This window comes from Eublepharis macularius, chromosome 2 (assembly GCF_028583425.1).
Source record: "Eublepharis macularius isolate TG4126 chromosome 2, MPM_Emac_v1.0, whole genome shotgun sequence".
NCBI lineage: Eukaryota > Metazoa > Chordata > Lepidosauria > Squamata > Eublepharidae > Eublepharis > Eublepharis macularius.
In genome coordinates this window covers 77,333,943-77,357,431 of record NC_072791.1, presented here as the reverse complement: position 1 = coordinate 77,357,431, position 23,489 = coordinate 77,333,943, and the positions used below count along the sequence as shown (strand labels likewise).

The window sequence follows — 23,489 nt, the reverse complement described above, 5'->3', positions numbered from 1 at the left end:
TCCCACATGGGACTGCACTTGTACAGGCTTGCCAGATTCGGAGATTTTTTAGCTGAAAACCATGAGGGGGTGCCCTTGCCTCTCAGTGCGCATGCGCAGCTGTCTTCCCGCCAAAACAGCACCCTAAGGGGCGGGGGACGCCCCCTCTTACCCTCAGTTCCTCTTTTGCTGCTGTTGTATAAGGATGTTCCAGCTCAACGACGTCTGTGAAGAGAGAAATAGTAGAAGTAGGAAAATGTCGGAGAAAGCGCTCTTTAAGCGCTATGTTTCTTGTGATCGCAAGATGACCTGCTCCAATGCGCATTCTTAACAGCCTTGGAGAAACCCACAACACCCAAGTGTGCAAACATTGTCGTGATTTTACACCCAAGGCTAGAGCTGAACGAGCAGGTAAGCTGCAGGCTTCTCTCTGGTAAAGAGCTATGGCAGCCATTGATCTACCGGCTAAGGCAACTCCACCTGCCTCGACCGGCACCTTTGAGCATCACTGCCCGAAACAGGGTGGATTGAGAACTCTGTGCTCCTGACTTTCACCGTCTCATTTGGAGTCGAGACCGCCATCGGAACCAACCATGTCAGATCCAACCGGTCTGAGCGCTTTGGAACCGGCGATACTTACTCCATTGGATCAGACTCCCTCGGGTTCCAAGACCTCTCGGAACTGAACCTTCTTGATATTGGTAGCAGCTTCACCGACTTCAACATAACGCCAATCTGTTTCGACTCCTTCGCTTCGAGTCCGACCAGATCAGCCCTCAACGTCGAAAGACCAAGAAGTGTCCTTGGAACGGAGGCTTTCTGCTGATCCTGAGGTTAAGAAGAAGAAAAGACAGAACTCTTCAAAGAAGGAAAAGGCTGCACTAGAGAAAGTAATATCTCCCTGTCCACTCGAGAGCGACCGGGAGAAAGGGATCAGCTCTGAGCCACCAAGTAAGAAGAAGAGAGGATCCGACCATCAGTCCTCATTGTGTAGCATGTCCATATCGTCCAAGGAATGGACTGAAGATGATGTAATAATACTGAAGAAACCTTGTGTGCCGTCGAGCAGATCTAGATCCCCATCTCCTAGATCTTGGATACCACAATCCTTGAGGGAGGAGGGAGAGTTACCAAGAGGACTTTTGACACCTCATGAATATTGAGGGGAAAGTCCCTACATGAGATAATCTTGGAGACGGGGGCATACCCGCCTACCTATTTGACCGTAGCAGGTCTTACTATTCTGATGTCCACTCCAGATACCGCTCTCAGTCACCACCTGACAGAGCACACTATAGCTCACTATCCAGGCCACCATCCCACCCTTCTGATGAGGAGATGGAGAGGGAGACATCACAGACCCTGTGAGACTCCTCCTTCAGATCTATCCCCTGATGACACCATAGGGGCTACAGAAGAAGCCTCACCAACTGATTACTTTCAGGCCTACACCGAGTTACTCCAACGTATGGCTAAGGCTCTGGAAATAGATATAACTTCTTAGAAACCAAGATCTACTGACAAGATACTAAAACATGTTTATTCTGGATCCACTTCCAGTATTGCCTTCCCGATAATTGAAGGTTTCGTTGACATATTCAAAACCTTGAACTTGAAGCCAGCTTCCACACCACCTACCAACAAAAAATTCAAAAGCATGTATAAGGTCTGGGAAGAGCTATGCCCATAACTTTCTCTACATCTTCCTCCGTCTTCCCTCGTCACAGAGGAAATGCAAAGCAAATCTCAGCAAGGTTCCCACTCCTCTCCCTCAGATAAAGAGGGGAGACATCTAGATGCTATGGGCAGAAAAATCTACACTTAAGCGGCCTTTAATATTAAAGTTGCAAATTACTCTGCTATGATGGCAGCTTATCAACTGCTACTGTGGAATAAGGTTGCCACGTTCATCCCAAAGGTTCCAGAGGACCAGTGGCTCTACCTGAGGGTGGTTCAGGAAGAGGCCATTCGATTGGCCCAACATCAAATCAATGCAGGCGGAAACATCACGGCCAGATCTCTCTTATCTGCTGTGGTCCGTCGCTATGCATGGCTCTGAGTTACAGCTCTACCTAATGAAAGGAGGAATAAAGTAGAGGATCTCCCTTTTGAGGGGACCACACTGTTTCCGGAGGAAACAGATGATTACTTATCCCAGAAGAGGAAGGATCGCCTCACCGCGAAGTCGTACAGAGTATTTCTGCAGCAACCGTCGGGAAGAGCTCCATATAGATCCTTCCCTAGGAGTCGCTCTCAGTGCTTCCAGCCCTGTCAAGGGAATGCGTATCAGTCGCAGAGACCTTTCCAAAGCCCTCAATCCTCTTTATCTAAGAAAAAAAGCAATCATAGAAACAAACAAGGACCTCATCAGCAACCAGCAAAGGAGCAAGTCCATGCTCAAAAACAGTTCTGACAGGCTGAGTTCTTTTTACCAGGCATGGTGTAGAATTAAGTCTGATTCTTGGGTTCTTGAAATTATCCGTTCTGGTTATAAAGTTGAGTTTGTAACTTTACCAAGTCTGAGTCTCCTACTTTCTCTGAGTCAATATCTCATCAGGGGATTCAGTCAGAGTTAGAAGCTCTTCTTGAAACAGGGGCAATTGAGGAAGTAATGGATGAGTCTGATTGCTGGGGGTTTTACTCCAGACTCTTTGTAGTGGAGAAAAAGGGTGGAGGCTTTTGGCCCATTCTTGATCTCCATGATCTGAATTAGTTGGGCAGGGTACGCAAGTTCTGCATGACTATGCTGCAGACAGTGCTAACACTTTTCCCCCCACAGTCTTGGTTTGCTATCTTGGACCTTAAAGACGCATATTTTCATCTTTCTATTTTTTCAGAGCACCAGAAATTCCTGCGATTTACACGGGGCAATCGCATTTTCTAGTACAGGGTCCTCACGTTTGGCCTCTCTTCGGCCCGTAGGGTGTTTACTAAATGTATAGCCATACTCATAGCCTTTCTCAGGACCAAGGGCTGTTGCATTTACCCCTATTTGGATGATTGGCTCATCACGGGCCATTCAGCAGAGGATGTTGAGACACATACTTACCGGTATCAGTGATAAGTATGAGACTATCTTGCCTATCACTTGATCTTGGGCTCTTTGTCAATCAAAAGAAATCAAAGCTGGTCCCGTCTAGATGGGTCCAATTTATTGGGGCTGTCCTGGATGGTGAGCGGGACAGAGGCGTCCTTCCCCTAGAGAGGGTGACTAAAATCAAGGCATTGGTTGGACAATTTAAACATTGAAGGTTTCAGTCCGCCAAACTTATACAGACCTTGCTGGGGTTTATGGCCTCTACTACGGCCATTATACCCCTAGCAAGGCTCCATACATGACATTTACAGCTATGTTTATCTCCACCTTTTGGGCCGATAAGGACTCCCAAGATAGGAAGTTCAGCATTCCATGGAACGTACTTAGGTCATTAGACTTGTGGTTGGATAGGAATAATCTCCTTGAGGGGATTCAATTTGGCCACAAAAAACCTGATGTTACTATCACTACAGATGCCTCCAACATTGGCTGGGGAGCTCATTGTGAAGGGACCTGTACACATGGGTTATGGGATACTACTGAAAGGAACTTTCATATCAATTTGTTAGAGATGAGAGCAGTCTTATAGGCATTAACTTCATTTGCAGATGCAGTAAGAACCAAGACCATCCTCATTCTCACGGACAATATGACTACTATGTTCTACCTGAACAAGCAAGCGGGCACAGCATCAGAGCCCCTATGCAGATAAGCCATGCAGATTTGGACTATGGCCAAGGAGAACTCTGTATGGCTTTACGCAGTGCATATCCAGGGCATGGACAACACCTGGGCAGATCATCTAAGCAGACTAGAGGGAGACAACCACGAGTGGTCTTTACAGGACTCTTGCTTAGACCCCATTTTCAGCAATTGGGGTAGTCTCAACATAGATTTGTTTGCCTAAGAAGAAATTCACAAAGTAGATCGCTTTTGCTCAAGGGGTGGTGTAGGCCATGGATCATTTGGAGACACGTTTCAACTCCGGTGGTCCGGCCACCTTTACTACGTATTCCCACCCTTCCCGCTATTGACCAGATCAAAAAGATACAGGCGGATAAGACCTCAGCTATCCTGATAGCACCCTACTGGCCAAGGTAACCATGGTTTCACTGGTTGATGAGGTTGCAATCACAGATTTATCATCTTCCACTATGCCCAGACCTGTTGTTGTGGAGGGGGATCTTTCATCACAGAATAGACAGACTCAAACTGACTGCCTAGCTGATTCACCAGTGAGGTCTTTTTTTGAGGGAGTGACTTATATCCTACAGAATACTAGGCGTTTATCTACCCATCAATCCTATAGTATTAAACAGGAGAAGTTCTGTACCTAGTGTCAGGTGAAAGAACTGGATCCGGTAGAATGCTCCCTTCTGTGAATATTGGAATTCCTTTTGGATCTTAAACAAAAGGGCTTATCTAATTTGTCGGTGAAGGTCTACTTGTCAGCAATCTCCACGTTTCATCCCCCTGTAGTAAGGAAAACAGTTTTTTCGCATTACACATCCAAAATGTTTTTGAAAGGCTTAAATAACCTTTTCCTCCGACTGCCACCATTGTGCCACAGTGGTCTCTACTGCTTGTACTAACTAAGCTCATGTCTAAACCGTCATTTGAACCCATATCCACATGCCATTTGAGGTTTCTAGCTATGAAAGTAGCCTTTCTGGTTGCGGTCACTTCTTGTCGTGGGCTCTGAGTCCTCAGAGGAGAAGACCTCAGGGAGGATGACAGGAGAGGGAGTATTCCAAGCCCCTCCAGAGTCAGCTGCTTGGAAGACGAGCAGGGAATGGAACAGCAGGAACCCTTGCCAGAGCAAGCTGAGGAATCCAGGGGAGACTCAGAGACAGAGGCTGTTACCTTACCTGCACCAGCAGTTGAGACCAGGGCAACATCCCCACCCAGCTCCCCTGAGCCTGATAGGCAGTGCAGAATGCGGCAGCATCTTGCTGCACAGGAAAGGAGATGAAGTGCAAGGCTTCAGGCACTCAAACAGCGGCGTAGTGACCTTGAGTCTTAGCAGGATGCAGCACTGCCCTGAAGGTGATAGCTCTTAAGCCAGGATGCCCTTTCCCTCATTGCAGAAGCACCTGCACACAGACCTGCCCGGCTCTACTGTGACCCAGCTCTGCTCTGACTGCTCTCTTGGCTCTGACCTTTGAATTCAGCTCCCTGGACTACACCCTCTGCTTACTCCCCAATCGGCTTGGTTGAACGCTGGACTTTTAGAGAAGCTTGTGGCAGACTCCCCGCCTGCATTCCAGCACACCTCTTCTCAGAGAGTTGGGGAACTGTCGGCCTTATGCAGTGAATCCCCCTACTTAAAGATTCATTCTGAAAAAGTGGTCCTGAGGACCACGGTAGATTTCCTTCCCAAGATAGTATCTAAGTTTCATTTGTCCCAAGAATTAGTCTTACCTGTCTTTCTTCGGAATCCTTCTACTGAAACAGAAAAGGCCCTTCATACGCTAGATGTTAGAAGGGCGCTGCTTTTCTATTTAGACCTCACCAAACCGTTTCGATCAGATGCTCAACTTTTCATCAGCTTCTCAGGCCCCAAGAAAAGGAAGAAGGCGAGCCCTCAGACTTGAGCTAGGTGAGTGGCTCAGGCGATTCTGTTGTCTTACAGAGCAGCTAACTTACCATGTCTGTTGGAGGTCTGAGCTCATTCCACCAGGTCCCAGGCTTCCTCGGCGGCACTGATGAAAGGTGTCCTGGTACAAGACATCTGTAAAGTCACTATGTGGGCTTCACCGGATACCTTCATGAAGCATTACACCTTGGACATCATGGACAGAAAGGAAACTTCGGTGGGCACAGCAGTTCTGCAGTCCATCTTCTTATGATGCATCTTCAACTTCCACCACCCATGTAATTAAGCTTGTTAATTTCCCATGTGGGACTGCACTGGAAGACCGACGATGAAAAACATCGTAACTGTAACTGTTGTTCATCGAGGTCTTCCGTGCAGGCACACATACCCTCCCTCCTTCCCTGCTAATGGTCATTATTCTTCCGGTGAGTACGGTGGCGAAAGAGGACTAAGGGTAAGAGGGGGCTCTGTTTCGGCGGGAAGACAGCTGCGCATGTGCACTGAGAGGCGAGGGCGCCCCCTGGTGGCTTTGAGGTAAAAAAAAATCTCCGAATTTGGCAGGCTCACGCAAGCACAGTCCCATGTATGCCTGCACGGAAGACCTTGATGAACAACAGTTACAGGTAAGTGCAACACTTTTTAAGAGACCATTTCAGTAATGAGAATGGATACTGGTGAGGGTAGAATTTCATATATGCAAGTTCCAATGTGAGATTGTTAGTTATTGAAAAATATATGTTGTTGCACATATTTGTAGGCCAGCTTGGCCTTCTTCCCCAGAAGTGACTTGAATAGTTTGATATTGCTTCAAATTAAATGCAGCAGACTGGTGTTACATCTTGCCTTTAACAAGGACTGGGACACCTTAAGCTACTGATTAGCTTAGTGATTACAACTTTCTTGCTTATTCCACTTCAGTGGCAAATTGGAGAAAATGACCAAATTCAACAGGTCTTGTTCATGTTGTTCTTGAGCTTTTTATCATGCTTTTATGAAGGAAGTCAAGATATATGGGTCAGTTAGGGATTTCTGAAACAAAAGTGCAATATAAGATACTGATCTACATCTTCAAAATTGTTTTCAGCATAATAAAATTATATTGACAGTGGTTGGTTACTGAGAAAAATAGGAAACTCTTTCATTGTCTTTGCTACACTGCTGCTTCTTGTCATTATAATGTGATCAGCATGCCCATTTTTGCTTGCATCTTTGCTATGAGAAAGCAGACTGAAAGGTTTTCAGAACACTCTGAAGAGCTGGAAGCTTTTTACAGCAGTTATGTTTTAGATGTGTTAATATTTTGTGGTCAGGACTTGTATTGGTTGCTTTCAATAGTGTTTGAAGCTGGTCTGTCAGGGATTCTATTTGAGGCAAAGGGTTTGGAGGATCTGAAATGAGCCACTTCCTCTCTTGTGTAGATTCCTTTTCAATTTACTGTGTAGTGCTAACCATAGTTTGAGATGATGTCTGTACTGAAAAATTAAGGCTACCGCTTTTCCTGTAAGACCCAAACCAAATTCAGAAGCTCATCTTGTACCATGTGTTCTGATTCTATCTGTTGCTTTCTGATTGGCAAAATATTGCTAGCACCAAACAAGAAATAGAAAGAGAAGCCATGGGGGAGAGATGAGGGGGAGTATTTGCTCTGTGGCTCATCTTGATATTTGTATATGTAAGGGTAATGTGCTTTAGAAATAATATAAAATGCAAATCAGTATGTATATTCCTGATTTAAGGCATCTGTCCTTGGAAAAGTATTTCATGCAATAAAATGCTTAGTTTCTCTTTTGTGACTGATTATTCTGATTTAGTCAGCCACAAGGGTTATTTGTCTCATTTTTTTTAATTAGGTCAGTAATGACAGATCTGTACTACCTCAGTCAAACAGATGGAGCAGGTGATTGGCGAGAAAAAGAAGCCAAAGATTTGACAGAGCTGGTACAGAGGAGAATAACATATCTTCAGGTAAGAATTCTGAAGAGTACTTAAATAGAGAAAAATTACAATCAATTAATGAATAAACTTTAGCAAATATAGGTAAAATGTGATAAAATACAAGTAATCTTCAGTAAAGACATTTACGAAATACAAACCAATTTTAAATAGGATAGTGGAAATATTTCATATAATGTATGGCAGATTATTGTGCATTATTGCTTCATAAGCTTTATAAATATATTCAAACAAATAAACAATTTGGGTCCATCCATTTCCTACTTGAAGCACCATCCAGTTGTTTAGCTATTAAAAACCATTTTATCACTGAATCTGATCTAACAGAATCTTTTCTTTCTACACATCCTTGTGAGTAGTTTTTACTAAAAAAAAACTTTACTAAGAAGCGGGTTTTTTCCTTTAAATGTTTTTCCACTTCTTAGTATCATCAACTTGTGTTACTGAGTTCCCAGGCTTTTAGGGAATCTGTTTGGGGCATTATTTGGGACTGGGTGCATACACACTGCATGACCAGTTTCTATAGTCCATGGATCTGCTGTCTTGTTGATTTATAGAGTGCCATTAATGGTGCTATGTAGTAATTATAGGAAAGGTGATGGTTTTGTTTGGGCTTGCCTTGAATGTGTATGTTGGGAATTGAATTAAATGAAGTGTGTCCCAAATGCAAGAAGAAATACTTGCGCACAGTCTTCCATGCACCATGGGTTTCATATTATTTCTGATATGGAAATAATATCAAATATAATGCAGGAAGGAAACAAGAAAATAACAGATAGCAGCAACAAACATTCAATTTATATACCATTCTTCAGGACAACTTAATGCCTACTCAGAGTGGTTTACAAAGTGTGTTGCTATTATCCGCACAACAATCACCCTGTGAGGTGGGGGAGACTGAGAGCTCTGAAAGAGCTGTGACTGACCCAAGGTCACCCAGCTGGCTTCAAGTGGAGGAGTGTGAAATCAAACCCGGCTCTCCAGATGAGAGTCCTAGCACTCATAACCACTACACCAAAATGGAAACCAATATTTTTGAGAATATAGAATTAATATAGATGTACAGACACTTTTTTGAAACAGCAAAATGCCATCACCATATGAGTCAGTTGTAGAATAAATTATGTATTTTAAATGTGACTCTGCTTTATCACTTCATTTTGAGGGAGAATTTCCAGAAGAAACAATGGTCTTTTTCTTTTTTTGTTCTGCCCTACTAAGGAACAGGATAGTATATATGTGGTTAGAGAGTTGGATTCAGATCTGAGAAACCCGGGTTCAAATCCCTGCTGTGCTATGAAAACTTGCTAGATGACCTTGAGCCAGTCACACACTCTCACCCTAACTTTACCTCATAGGGTTGTTGTGAGAATAAAAACGATAGAAACATGATGTAAGCTATTTAAGTCCCTATTGGGGGGAGAGGGAAAGTGAGTAACTAAATAAATAAAGGAGGAATGAATAATGCAAGAAACAAAATAGTACTTTTTTGCTGAGAATGACTGTTACAGAGTGAACAGATTAGATGTCACTAGTCCTACAATAGAGGTGTATTTTATATTCTCTCTCTTTCTATCTAGTACTGCTCATACAGCTATCACCTTAAGCAGAAATTAAAATGGGAAACCTTACTTCATGTTATTTCTCTGATACTTAATTATCGCCCCTATGTATTTTGCCACAGAAAGAGTAATGGAATCATTTGTATCCGATAGTAACCACATCACTAGGGCTCTCATATCAGGTAGTTCCATATTTTTAAGTAGAGGGGTAATTAAGCTAGGCCTCAACACATTAAATATGGGACATTCTATTATCATATGTTCAATTGTTTTGACTTTATCATATGGGCATCTGCATGTTCTTTAGCGTATGGTGCTTTCTTATATTTACCTTCCAAAACCACAGAGGGAAGAGCATTCATTCTTGCCAGAGTAAACCTCTTCTGGGTTTTGGTACTATCAAACGATAAAAATACTTCAGCAGTTGCATTAGGAGGACAGTACCTAAGTAAAGAGTCAAACATGCCCTAACAGACATTCTAATAATATCCAACTTCCTGTTACACGTTTTATTTACCTAATTATATCTTTGATCTCTGTAGTCTTCTTGACCATGACATTTGTTATTCCTAGGTGTTTCATTTTCTTTCCCAATAGTTGATCCCATTGACTTATTATATTTATCTGCCTGAATGAGTCTGAGTGGGCCCTCCCTCAGATTTTAAAATCTTTACTTTAAGAATAAATGCTTTTATCCATGCTTTAGCTTCCATCAATAATTCACCCAGTTCAGCTCTCAGCGCTATTTTCGAAACAGATCTGGGAGTAGTCATAAGTGTTGGGAACAATCATAATGATTGTAATCATTCTCTCAGACGTGGCCTGAATCCAGATTTCTGCAACATACAAAAATTTATTAGAAACCTTGGCATTATATACCTTTAAGATCGAGGGGACAAATTCACCTCCCGCTGTATAAAAGTACTTTACAGTTGTCATCCCTAGAGAAGGGCACGATCCGCATTACGAACGTAAAAAAACCCACGATAATGGCGATCGCGCGATTGTGACCCAGGCTCGATTCAGGGATCCAGACACTCAGGTGCCAGCAATCTATTCCCCTGGCAATGGAGCCAGGGGAATGCCTGAGCTCTGTTTGCCCTCCTTCTGTCGCCCTGGAAACCCAGCTTTCCTTGTTCAGCAGAGCTTCCTTCCAACCACGGAGCAGCAAAGCAGTCACAAGTTGGGAGAAGACACCCAGGGGAGGAAGGGGAAAGGGGGTGTTCTGTAGCCATGGGCACTCCAATCTCATCCCTGCAAACCCTGATAGGCAGCTCTGACGGCCAAACACAGACCTCCTATGTTGCTGAATGGGACCCATGCTTATAAATAGCCGTGGTCTCCCAAGCTGGGTTTCACTTTCTGCGAGCAGTGGAGTGGGACAGAGCTCTTGCTTGCTAGCTACTTGCTAGCCTTTGGGGGGAGAGAGAGAGACTGAGAGAGTCGGCCGCTGCCACAACCCACCTTCCTACATAGCTGGGAATACCAGCGTGCCCCGCTTTGGCATCCACGATCCGCGGTTTGGGAACGGGAGATGATCGGTGTGGATTGTTAATTTGGGATTGTCGCCGGCGCTGAACCACGATCCGCTGGCTCATTAATTTTTTTTGGATTGTACCCATCTCCCTACTCTCAAGACAGTATTCCTTGCCAAATCTACATGTGTTTTCCATGCAAGAGATGCTTCAAAATGGTTTCCCAGGTATTTAAGCTGGTTAACCTGTTCCATAGATTGGCCTTCTATGTACTATCTGAAGATTTCCCCTTTTCCTTTTGCAAAATACCATGACCTTGAATTTCAGTACATTAATAGACAAGCCTTCACAGTTACAGTAATACTTGAAGTTTTTTATCAGTTTGCGGAGTCCCACAGTTGATCTGGATATTATCTCTGCATCGTCAGCATGTAAAAGGATTGGAATTTCACACTTAACTGTATACGGAAAGTGGCAAGCATTACTCAGGAGACCGGATTTAAGATCATTTATTTATATATTAAACAGCAGGGGTGCAAAGATACACCCCTGCTTGATGCCTTTATCTAGGGTACATGGCCCCGATAACTGTCCTGATTTTCCACATCTAACCCAGGCTGTAGGATAGCTGTATAGTTGTGTTAGGTAAAGGAGACACAATTCAATGCCATAATGCTTCAGCTTTCCCTATAAGTGGGGAAAGATGATTAGGCCTGGAGCCTGGAGATGATTTAGGTCCATGAAGGCAGTTGCCAGTATGCTTTCTCCAGAGCACGTATAGAATAGAATACTTCAGGTACTGAAGTATAAGGCAGTGGTCGATAGTTGTTATACCTTTCCTAAAACCAGCTTATTCATTCCTCAGAATATTATTTCCTTTGACTCAGGATCTAAGTTTTTCATAAAGCATTGGGGCATAAAGTTTTCCTATGGTGGATAATAAACTTACTGGACGATAATTAACCGGGTCCATCATATCCCCCTTTTTATAAATCAGGACGATTATCACACTGCACCAGACTTTGGGCACACTTACCATCTTATTTATGTCAGTAAAAACTGAACCCAGAATCTATGCCCACCAATCTGGGTCTAGTTTAAATAATTCCACTGGTATTAGATCAGGGCCACGTGCTTTTCCTTTTCCTTTTTTTGTTGTTGTTGCTGCTGCTGCTTGATTAAGATCCTGACCTCACTGGCCAGGGGCCATTCCTTCGTGCTCGGTGGCAACTTTTGTCTGCCATCCAGTACATTTCTGTAGAAGTAAAAAAAGCTTCCCAATGCAGAAATGTGGCAAGGTACTGGAAACCCTGCAGATGTAACCGCAACAGGCCAAACGCTCATGGAGCCCTTTTAATGAAAATAGTGGAATATAGTCCAATCCTTCCAGTCCACTTTGAATAATCAATTCCAATTTCCAGAGTTATAAAATGTATTTTCTTTGTTCTTGTTCTATCTCAAAGCTGTTAATATCTGTGTGGAGCTTGAAAACTATGAATATCTGTGTGGAGTATCCTCAGATGACAACATTGCCTAGTGGTTATAGCCGGAACTCCAAAATTGGGCTATGAAAGCCTGTATTAGCTTGTTCTTTGTGCTATTTCAAAGCTGTTAATATCTGTTTGAAGTTTCAGAACTGTTCATATCAGTATGGAATATCTTCAAGCAACAACATTGCCTAGTGGTTACAGCTGAAACCATTCAAAAATTGGGCTGTAAGGGCCTGACGGGTGTCGCCAGCCTACTTTCCTGATTCGACAATGTCTTTTTCAAAGGCTCAAATCAACATACAAATCACTCAAACACCACCACACTCATTTCCTGGAAAATGAAGGAGCCAACAGACCATTGCCGGCAATTCATAGCCCAATTTTGGAGAGTTTCAGCTGTAACCACTAGGCAATGTTGTCATCTGAGGATACTCCACACAGTTTTGCTGTTACCAGGAAAAGTTAAAAAGGTCAATTAAGGTTAGCAGGAAAAATCCATATTTCCCATATTCTTCATATTCTTGGTTTTTCTCAATTCCATTTGCGCTTTAACTTCCTCTTCAATGGTTTCATAACCATCTCAATGAACTTAAGGTGTTATGGGTCTGGACTAAAGCTAAGTTCATTATGTGAGGGGAGTGGTGACAGCTGTCTAGGCATAATAATTATTGCACTGGGTACTGATCACCTCCCAAATAATGCAAGCCTTCCAAGATTTAAACTTTTAAGTAGGTCAGCAGATGCAACAAAATAATCTACTACACTTGTCCCTTTATGATTTATACAAATATAGTCCCCTTTTCCATCAGACTGAATCCATCCATTCTTTGATAATAAAGATGCAAAATATCTGCCAACACCATTAATTTTCCTATCTTTGGATCTTCTGTAATGTGTAAGTGGATTTTCTTTTATCTGGCTTTTAAAGTATTTCGAGAAAAGATCATCATTTGTCTCTGCAATTCTAGCATTAAAATCCCTGGCCAAAATTATTGTTGGTTGCAGGTTGAAGCCTAGCCAAAATCTCAAAATAGACATCTAACTTGTTCCGACACTGGTAGATCTTAGACCTATGAACATGTGGTGGTAGAGAGATATTTACTAAAATTATAGAAAATTCCTTAAACTCTAAGAGTAGTGCCATTGCATACAGAAAACTGTTGGCAGCTCAGTAATCTTCATGTTGAGATTTGCTGAAATCAAACAAATAAACCCTCTAGAATTTTTTCCCATTTCCCCCAGAATCAATTGCAGACAATGAATATGAGACAAATCCAGAGCTGTAAACTTTAGCCTTTGCCCATGTTTCTTGGAGTAACACTAGGTCAAATCTATTCAGAAATTCTTTTACATCGTTTGACTTCATCCTAGCAGCCTATCCAGTCATGTTCCAGGATAGTATTCTGAGCCAATTACTTTTTTCCTTAAAGGCTTGATCCCCAGCTATGTCATCTAATAACCTATGACCAAAATGGCTCAAAGGCAGAGATAGTCGCTCATCCCAAAAAAGCTTCTTTAAAGGCATCTCTGCTGAACAGGGTTGTTAATCTAATTTGCAATCTGATTGCATTTTGATATCATATAGGGCAGTGATCAACCTTTGTAATCTCTGTATCATATTATCCTGATCTTTTAATGACAGGGTACCAAAAGATGCTAATAAGCTCTCTTCTGTGCTCTCAATTCCACCTCTGTGTGAACCCTTTTGTACTAAGGTTTCCCTTTTCAACTGTGGAGAGGAAGAAGCTAGTAGAGGGTCATTTTAAAATGACAGCTCTTTGAAGTTCCAAGAATGAATTTGATTATTCATATGCTCAGTACCCCTCTTAAGTAATGGGTCCAGAGATGTGAGATCAATAAGCAGTTCATGGTCTTCATTTGTTTGACTGAACTTAGGGGGACATGTTCTCCTCTATTCCTCCTTATCTGAGATGAAGCCTCCAGGTTCATTAGGAGGGGTGTCTTCCCTTTCTGATGGTATGACTGTCCAAGAAACACTTGATATCTTTTTAAGCGCTCCACATAAAAAATATCAGTGTTGGGTATCCGAGGGGAGTAGACATGGAGTTGAACTCTGTCTCCCCTGGAATGCATTCTATAAATTTTAAGTTAATTGAAGATGGATGTTTATGTAGCAGATAAGATAGATGTTCTCTAACTGCCCATTTGTTTGCCCAAGTTAACAACCGTCTGTTGTAAGGGAGGATGTTCAATACTATTTTGTTACATTCAAGTATCAAAGGATGTGCGAACAGGTCTAGATTTGATATGGAGTTCACGTTGCCCACTCTTCATTTTCCTGTGTTAAACACCCCACCCTTTCCATCCTTACCTTTAAATTGGTAGGACTCTCCAACTCCTTGTTTACATAGCTTTTGCTTTCTCCTTGGCAAAGTAGCGAAATCAAAAAGAGTCCAGTAGCACCTTTAAGACTAACCAATTTTATTGTAGCATAAGCTTTCGAGAATCACAGTTCTCTTCGTCAGATGCATGGAGGGCCAACAGAAACTGGTCAAATATAGAGGAGGAGAGGGGAGATGCAAACAACTCCTTTGATATGGAGATGCAAACAGCTCCTTTTGATGTGGGGATCAGTTTGCTTCTGTAAAGGTTCAAAGGAGTTTGCCGTGTTAGTCTGTAGTAGCAAAATCAAAGAGTCCAGCAGCACCTCCAAGACCAACCAATTCCACTGCAGCACAAGCCCTCGAGAACAAAGTAGGTAACACTGCTGCCTTCGTTTTAAATCTCGCTTCCCTTGCTCTCCTTATTGTCTCCTATTGACTTGTTGTCCTTGTTTCTCTTTGTCAAGGAGTCTTCTATAAATTTTGTAAATGTATCTAGTTACTCAAAGATTTCCCTCAAAATATTAGATATTAAGAGCGTCTGATTTGCCAACACTTCCAGATCTATTTGTTGTTTTTTCCCCAAAAGGTAATCTATAATAGCTATGTTGGATGGAGATCCTAAAAGAGGATCTGGGGAGATGTTTTAGGGACTTGTGTGGGGGGGGAGGGGGGTTATGACCCTATTCTTAAGAGGAGACCTAATGAGGGTTTTTATAGTGAGAAACATCAGGGGCACAGACCCTTTTCTTTCCCATTATTGTATATATTTCTTGATCTATTAAGACATGATTAATTTGACTAGATAGCGGAAATTGATTTAAAATCAGCTTAAGCTATTTAGTTCCCAATACTTAATTTATTAATAGTTAATTCATTATTTTAAATACTTAATTTGTTATCTATATTTAATACCTAATTTATTATTTTTATTATTAAAACACAAATCAGTTTTCAAATGACTAAAATATCTAAGATGAAACGCCTTTTTACTTAGCACTTAGCAGTTAACATTTGGATAATTTAAAAACTTAAAAACCTAAAGTGAATCACTAAAGACTTAAAGGCCCCAGCCAGAAAGGCCTTAAAAGGGTTGTAAGGGTTGAAGTCTTGCAGACCTTAAGTAAAGTAAATAGAAAACTGGAATGACTCAAAACCGCCAAAGCAAAACAAAAATAAAACCAAATGGCCGACACAAAGCAATGTGGAGATATACTAAACAGAACTAAATAGATTCCTTTAAGTTCCCCTTCTCCACCCGAGCTACTCAGGCTTCTCACCCATCTTCCATTCTACCACACTCTATTGCAACCTACCAAAGGGAGAGTAGAGGGGAGGGGGGATTTCCTCAAGAAATTCTAAATCGAATCAAAACAATAAACTATCTGAAAGTTGAAACCTTGGCAGCACATAACAAATGAATAGCAGCAGCAACAGTTTTAATCAGTTGAAAAAGAAAAGACTCCTCCATGCTGTGTTTGTAGCTGCTAAGATAAGCCACTTAGATAAAGAGTGTGGAGAAGCCTTTGTTTCTCACTAATAAGGGAAAAGGTTTTTCCTCCCCCTCCTTTTATCAGAAGGAGGGGGAAGAGTTAAAAACAAAATAAAAAGAAGCTATTTAAAACAAAGACTAAAATCAATTAAAATTAGTTAAAACAGTACTCTTCCAAAATGGAACATGACCTAAAGATGCCTAATCGCCAAGGTGTGTTCTGTAATGGCATATTTTCCTTCAATACTACTACTACTTTCAGTTTCTGTTCAGCCTCTTATCTACCATGTATTTAAAAGAAAATGGTTCGTGTTCACTTATTCTGTTAATGAGTATAATGATTTATAAATGGATCAGATGCTCCTTACAATTCCTTGCCCTAAGTATGTACTTAACAATGTTTAAAAGCCCAAACCTAAACCTTTATGCTGGCATATCACTGCCGCAGTAAGTATTTATTTATTTATTTATTTATTTATTTATTTATTTATTTATTTAATATTCCACCTCTCTGTTCAAAAGAAAACCCAATGAGGCTAACAAATATGAAACATCCTGTAATAATACATCAGATAATTAGCTATTAACCAACAAAATGCCTTGAACTTATGATATATGAGGAAGACGTGTTTATGAAATTTCATCCATAAACTGCCCTCTTAGCAGTGAGGAGGGGTCTGACTACTAACACAAGGGCCCTCAAGAAATTTGAGGGAAGGGGAACTCTTATACCTCTCCTTCCTGCACTTCCTCTTCACTTGCCTATTGCCATCATCATCTTTTTCTGTGTATGTTCTGCTGTGATCAAGTATTTGGTTTTTTATTTCTTTCTGCTAATTTTGTTCTGTAAGCTTTGTGTAAACACCATAACTTAGTTGCAGCGGATACTTAATAATATAAACAAGATATAAATTTGTAGGCTAGCTGCCAAAACTACAACAAACTCTACCTAGGGTTGCTAGGTCCCTCTATCCTCCTGCTGGGAGGGCTGGGGACCTGGCAACTTACTTCGTGTTGATCTTCGTGTGTGCATGCCTGTGCTCCAGAGCTGGCATGATGATGTCACTTCCAGAAGTGATGTCATCACACCGGCTGCAAGAGCACTCCTGCACTCTACATGGGGCCGATTCGGCCTGTTTGGAGCCCAAATTGGCCCTATACGAAGCACGGGATGCTCCCATGACCAGCGCAACAATGTCCCTTCCGGAAGTGACGTCACCATGTTGCCCGCGAGAGTGCTCCTGCACTCCGCATGGAGCCGATTTGGCCTCTTTGGGGCCCAAATCAGCCCCATACAAAGCGCAGGAATGCTCCCGCGACCAGTAAAATGATGTCGTTGTGCCAGTTGGGAGTGCACATGCAGCGTGAATTCCTGAGGTGCCTGCTGGTGACATGCAATCTCTGGGAGTTTGCCACCTCCCACCAAGCAATTGGTGGATGAGGGAACAAATCCCTGGGAGTTTGGCCACCATTGGTGAGCACCTGTGAACCCTAACTCTACCTGTCCTGCAGTTGTGAAATTGTTTGCATGGTGAATGTGTTTGTATGTAATCTGTCTTTCTCCAGAGATTCAAGGTAGCTAACAAACTAGCTTCAGGTAAACAGAATAACAGAATAATGAAATAATTAAAATAATGAAGTATAATATATAATAATCAAAGTATCCACCCTGATTATTTATTTATTTATGCCATTTATGGCATTTATATTCCATCTTTCTCACTGAGACTCAAGGCGGATTACACAGTATGAGATTAGTACAATCAGTATCGAGTATATTTCGATACAGTATCAAGGACACTTCCTAAAAATACCATAGGGTAAATAGATACAAGTTTAAAAGACATAGTATTAGCAAGAATCCAATACAGAGTAGAAAAAATACTGAAGCAAAACATAATCAATTCTAGGACTAACGTTGGACAACATGGAGCACAGGTGGTACATAGAAGTACATATTTAACGCAACAGATAATATGTAAGGCAATATAGTGATGAAGTCTATGGTACCTAACTCATTAGCGAAGCATCTGAGACCTCATCCCTACAATACAAGCCTTTTTGAATAGTTCGGTTTTGCATCACTTACGAAAAGCCAGGAGAGTGGGGGCTCTTCTGACTTCCTCAGACAGGTCATTCCACAGGATAGGGGCCACCACAGAGAAAACCCATGTATGGGCTGCTGCTGACCACCTGTGTCCAGCCTGGCACCTGCAGGAGACCCTGTTCAGATGAGTGAAGCTGCCATGGAGGAACATAGGGTAGGAGGCGGTCCCGTAGGTATGCTGGACCAAAGTCATGAAGAACTTTGTATGTAATAACTAATACCTTGAACTGAGCACGGTAACTGATGGGTAGCCAATGGAGCGACTGTAGGATGGGAGTGATGTTCATGCTCCTGCTCACTCCTGATAACAGTCGAGCTGCAGCATTTTGCACTAATTGGAGCCTCCTAGTTAACTTAGATAACTTACAATTGGAGCCTCTAGTTAACTTACAATAGTCAGGCCTTGATGTTACCCTAGTATGGATCCAAGTGGCCAGGTCAGCCGTGTCAAGATAAGAAGCCATCTTCCAGGCTAGAGTGAGGTTGTAGTAAGGCTGCTGCCTTAACTTGTTTTTCTAGTAATAACGCTGGATCCATTATAAACCCTAGGCTCTTAACTGAGTTTGCAAGGGTCAGAGGAACTCCATCGAAAGTGGGGAGTACAATGTTCTTCAAGATCTCTGCTTTCCTAACAAGCATCACTTCAGTCTTGTTTGGATTCAATTTCAATTTGTTGCTTTTCAACCATTTCACCATGGCTGTTAGGCAGCAATCTAAGATTTCTACTGCATCCTGTGGGGACCTGGCTAGCGAGATAGAGAGTTGGGTGTCATCCGCATATTGATGACATCCAACTCTATAGCTGCAAATGAGTTCTCTTAAAGGTTGTACGCAAATGAGTTCTCTTAAAGGTTGTAGGAAAGAATGTGTGCCACGGGTGTGCCCATTACGCAAGGGCAGACTCCCAATCCTGAGTTTCAGGTTAAATGTCAAATATTTCCACTTCTTGAGCATGTGTGTGTGTCTCAAATGACCTAGGTGACCCCACCAAGGGGGGCCCAAGGGGGCAAGTGAAGAACAGATGCAGTCTGCGCCAGCCCCCTACCCAGGAGACCCTTTCCCAGGGGGTCTGGCATCCAAGCACCAACCCACCTTGCTCACAAGATCTGACAAGATCAGGCTATGCCATGCCACCTTCCTTCCCATCTCTGATTAGATGGAGGTACTAATCAGTTACATAGCAGGCATTCTAAGATGCACTCCATTTGTAATTTGGTCTAGTATGCATGTAAGGCAAATAATACTCACAGCGCGCATAAACATGGCTGTACATTTATGATGTGGCACCACTGGAAGCTGCAGAAGCTAGTCTGGTACCTGGGGTTTGAATAACTGTGGAACAATAAATTTATTTAAAGTTGTCATGCCAACTGTTTGAGTAAGTGTAACAGACCATCAGTTTAAAAAAAATAAAAAATTATTCATAAGATCCAGGCCTCACTAGTAGTCAGTCCCATGATCAAATTATTTTATTTACTTCATTTACAGCTCACCTTTCACACTAAGACTCAAGGCAGATTAGTTTTTTTAACTGTAAAAAACAGTGGGTTACAAAGACAAAGTAGTAAGTCATCGCAATAGATTTAAAAAAGCAACCTCCCCTAAGCTGTTACATAATACTACGGTTCTAATCTCTTTATGAAAATTCCCTCCTGAACGAAACTGTTTTGCACATTCCACAAAATGATAGAAGTTTGAGGGCCTTCCTGACATTCTCAGGCTGTAAGCCACCACAGAGATTATGCATGAACAGGCAGTTGCTGATCTTACCCATTTGCAGGAGACTTTGCTGAGATGAGCGCAGGAGTCATAGTGGAGCATAACAAGAAAGGTTGCCCCACAGATACGTGGAACTGTGCTTCCATGTACTTTATGGTCAGCTATATTGATACCTACAGAAATTGTCTAAATTGAATACATTTGTCTCTGTTAATACCAAAATGAATATTACTGCTTAAGACTAATAGTGCTGTCCCAGTTCCACAAGTGCCCTTGCTGATTGTTTATGCTTGTCCTTATTTAGAGTTGCTGCCTTCTAAAGTTAGAGTGTGTGGTATTTTGCCTGTAAACTAGCTGTAAATCATAGATTTATTCAGTTCATTGATAGAAACTGTACCAATTCATCAGGTAACTCAACACCCAGAACAGTGCTGGTGGGATACAATGCATATGTTCAAAAGTTGAGTTATGGCTTCTCAAATGTTGTATTTTAATTTAAGCTAGTGGATTTATGCAAAGGTAAAAACAATGCCTTCTCAGATCTAATGCCAAAGACATAAATGAGGAGGAGCTGCTGATGGACTGCTCAGTCAGTAGAAGTCAAGGGGAGAAGAGACTTGGTAACAATGGGAGGAAGGTTGGAGTTGGAGAGAGGTTTGTTGATAGCTGGTTTTCAGACGTTCACGCAGGAAAAGGCAAGAAAGATAACGGCCTTAGCTACAACTGAATTGCCAAAGACTTTCTTAGCGCTGGCCATTTTGGTTTTGTTCATTTATATGAATGCAATGTGACTTCTCAATATACATGCTTAAAATTAAACTCTTGTCGTGGCATAAAGCTTTCATGGGGCAAAATAGATACACATATAGATATATTGTCCAAGAAACATCCATTCTGACAAACCAACACAAATCAGACTTCTAGTAATTCTCTTATTCTCAAGTTTGTCTTTGTATTGAAGAAAAATCCCTGTTACCAAAAAAAGATGATAGAGCCAAAAGGTGCAAAAGATGAGGCATATCTTAAGACTTGGTCACATACAGATCTGTACCTTTTAAAAGGGCCTTTTGCTCCCACTCTCTGCCAGCTTTCAACTCTGTTCCCTGTAGTTTGCAGTTCTTTTCCTGTGAAGGTCAAGAGAGTAGACAGACAACTCCCATCCCAAGTCTTCCATCTTGGCTGCAGAATGCTGAGCTGAGTCAGGGAAGCTTGGGGCATGCATGGGTGGCTCTGCTTGCCTTCTTTGTCCAGCAAGCTGTGGCCACTCTCACTGCTATCATCCAAAGTATGCTGATGATGTTTCTAATTTCCAGGCACACTGCCGCTTCAGCCACTTTCTTACTAGTTTGGTGTACTGGGCCGTACCAGCTTATTTCCACCTCTGCGTTCTTCATATTCATTTAGTATAGTCTGCCTTCTCATTGAGATCCAAGGCAGATTACACAGTGTAAGTGAAAATACAATATAATCAACAGCTAGGACATTCGCTGAACAAAGTACAATAATAAACGACAGTTACAATATTCAACAAAAGAGTTACAATAGGTATAGTAGCAGAAAATTTGAAAAACAAGCATAACGAAGTTGCCTAAAAATTTCACAGGCAATTAAATTAAAACCTTATTGCCGAAAGAGAAATGTATCCTTCCTTTGGCATTCTAACTACATCTCTGTTCCCTTTATGAAATGCCCTCCTAATCATTCATTCATTCATTCATTGTCCACCTTTCTCACTGAGATCCAAGATGGATTACAATACTGTGAATGAAATTACAATGTAATCAACAACTAGGACATTCACTGAGTGAAGTACAATAATGAACAACAGCTAGGACATTCAGGGAAACATACAATGGGGAATGGTAACAGAAAAATTTTAAATAAGCATAAAACTGAGCACGGAAATGAAATCTATCTGAATCAAAGCGTAGCTAAATTCCATGGCATGCTAAGCAGCATAGAAACGCAGTAGTAGTAAATTCACAGCTGTTGACTTTAAGTTTAAGCTGAGGTACAAACTGTTCTATGGTATCACCGTGTCCCCATAAATGGTTCCAAAAAAAATAACATTCAAATATCACATTCTTCTGTGGAGTGCAGTATTTCTTGAATTGTTCGAGAACTGTTTTCAGTATCTTTTGGCTCTCCATCAGGAATAACAAGCATATTATAAACTGTCAGTGCTTCCTCTCCCACACGTTTCAGCAAAATAGCTACTTGCTGCTTTTTAGACATATTATCAGCTCTAGCTGCTGTAAAGTATAGTCAAAAGGCTTGGTCCCAACTAGAGATGGGCACGAACCAGAAAAAAAGAAACATGCGGTTCATGGTTCGTTATGTTTCACAAACCACGAACTTTCATGAACCTGCCCTGGTTCACGAACCGGTTCATTTGTTTCTTGAAAACGTCACTTTCGGGCCAGCAAATTACCACTTACAGGTCAGCAGAAGGTCTGCAGAAAGCCCAACCCCCGTTGCCTAGGAAACTGATTGATTGGCACCAGGCTGTCTGCAGTGACGAACCAAACGAACCACCCCAAAGTTCGTGGTGGTTCGTCAGAAATGGGCTCTGCCGAACTTCTAGTTTGTGAACCACAAACTGGCCTGGTTCGTGATGAACTTTGGTTCGTATTCCAGTTCGTGCCCATCTCTACCCCCAACGTTTCCACTTTTCAGTCAACACAAGTAGAGGTCGAAAAAAATCCGTACCCATATTTCTGACACCACATAATTGGGAGGGGTAGCAAATATAGTAAAAGACAGAATCAGGATACAGGATGATCTTGACAGGCTGGATGATCTTGACAGAATGGAAAACTGGGTTAAAACAAATAAAATAAATTTCAACAGATGAATTTAAAGTTCTGCATTTAGGTAGGAAAAATCAAATGCATAATTATGGGATGGGGGAGATTTCTATTGGTAGTAGTATGTGCGAAAAAGATCTAGGGATCTTAGTAGACCGTACACTGAACATGAATCAACGGTGTGATGTGGTAGCTAAAAAGGCAAATGTGATTTTGGGCTGTATCAACAGAAGTATAGTGTCCAGATCACGGGAAGTGATGGTATTGCTCTACTCTGCTCTGGTTAGACCTCACCTAGAGTATTGTGTCTAGTTTTGGGCACCACAAGCTGGAACGTGTCTGGAGGAGGGCAACAAAGAAGGTGAGGGGTCTGGAAATCAAGTCCTATGAGGAAAGGTTGAAGGAGCTTGGTATGTTTAGCCTGGGGAGGAGATAACTGAGAGGTGATATGATAACCATCTTCAAGTACATGAAGGGCTGTAATATAGAGGATGGTGCAGAGTTGTTTTCCATTGCCCCAGAAGTTTGGACCAGAAGCAACGGGTTGAAAATAAATCAAAAGAGTTTTGGGCTAAACATCAGGAAGAACTTCCTGACAGAGCAGTCCCTCAGTAGAACAGGCTTCCTCAGGAGGTAGTGGCTCTCCTTTTAAGCAGAGACTAGATGACCATCTGACAGCATGCTTATCCTGTGATCCTAGGCAGATCATGAGAGGGAGGGCAGAAAGGGTTACATCAGTGCTTAGTTCTCATGCCCCTTTTGATATGCCCAGGGTAAAGCTGTTGCCACTTTGGGGTCAAGAAGCAATTCCCCCAGTCCAGTTTGGATAGTGATCCTCACAGTGTTTTGCCATCTTCTGGTCATGGAGCAGGGGTTACTGGGGGGTGGGGGGAGGTAGTTCTGAATTTCCTACACTGTGCAGGGGTTGGA

The 23,489-nt window shown here is 42.0% G+C and overlaps 1 protein-coding gene across 4 annotated transcripts in view; it reads left to right on the top strand.

Moving 5' to 3' along the window:
- FUT8 (fucosyltransferase 8) overlaps positions 1–23,489 on the top strand; it is a 219,302-nt gene that overhangs the window by 136,302 nt on the left and 59,511 nt on the right. For all 4 annotated transcript variants that reach the window (XM_054972298.1, XM_054972297.1, XM_054972300.1 and 1 more), the window contains one exon: positions 7,463–7,577. In XM_054972298.1, the coding sequence (XP_054828273.1) occupies positions 7,463–7,577 (115 nt within the window). The remainder of the gene's footprint in view (positions 1–7,462; positions 7,578–23,489) is intronic.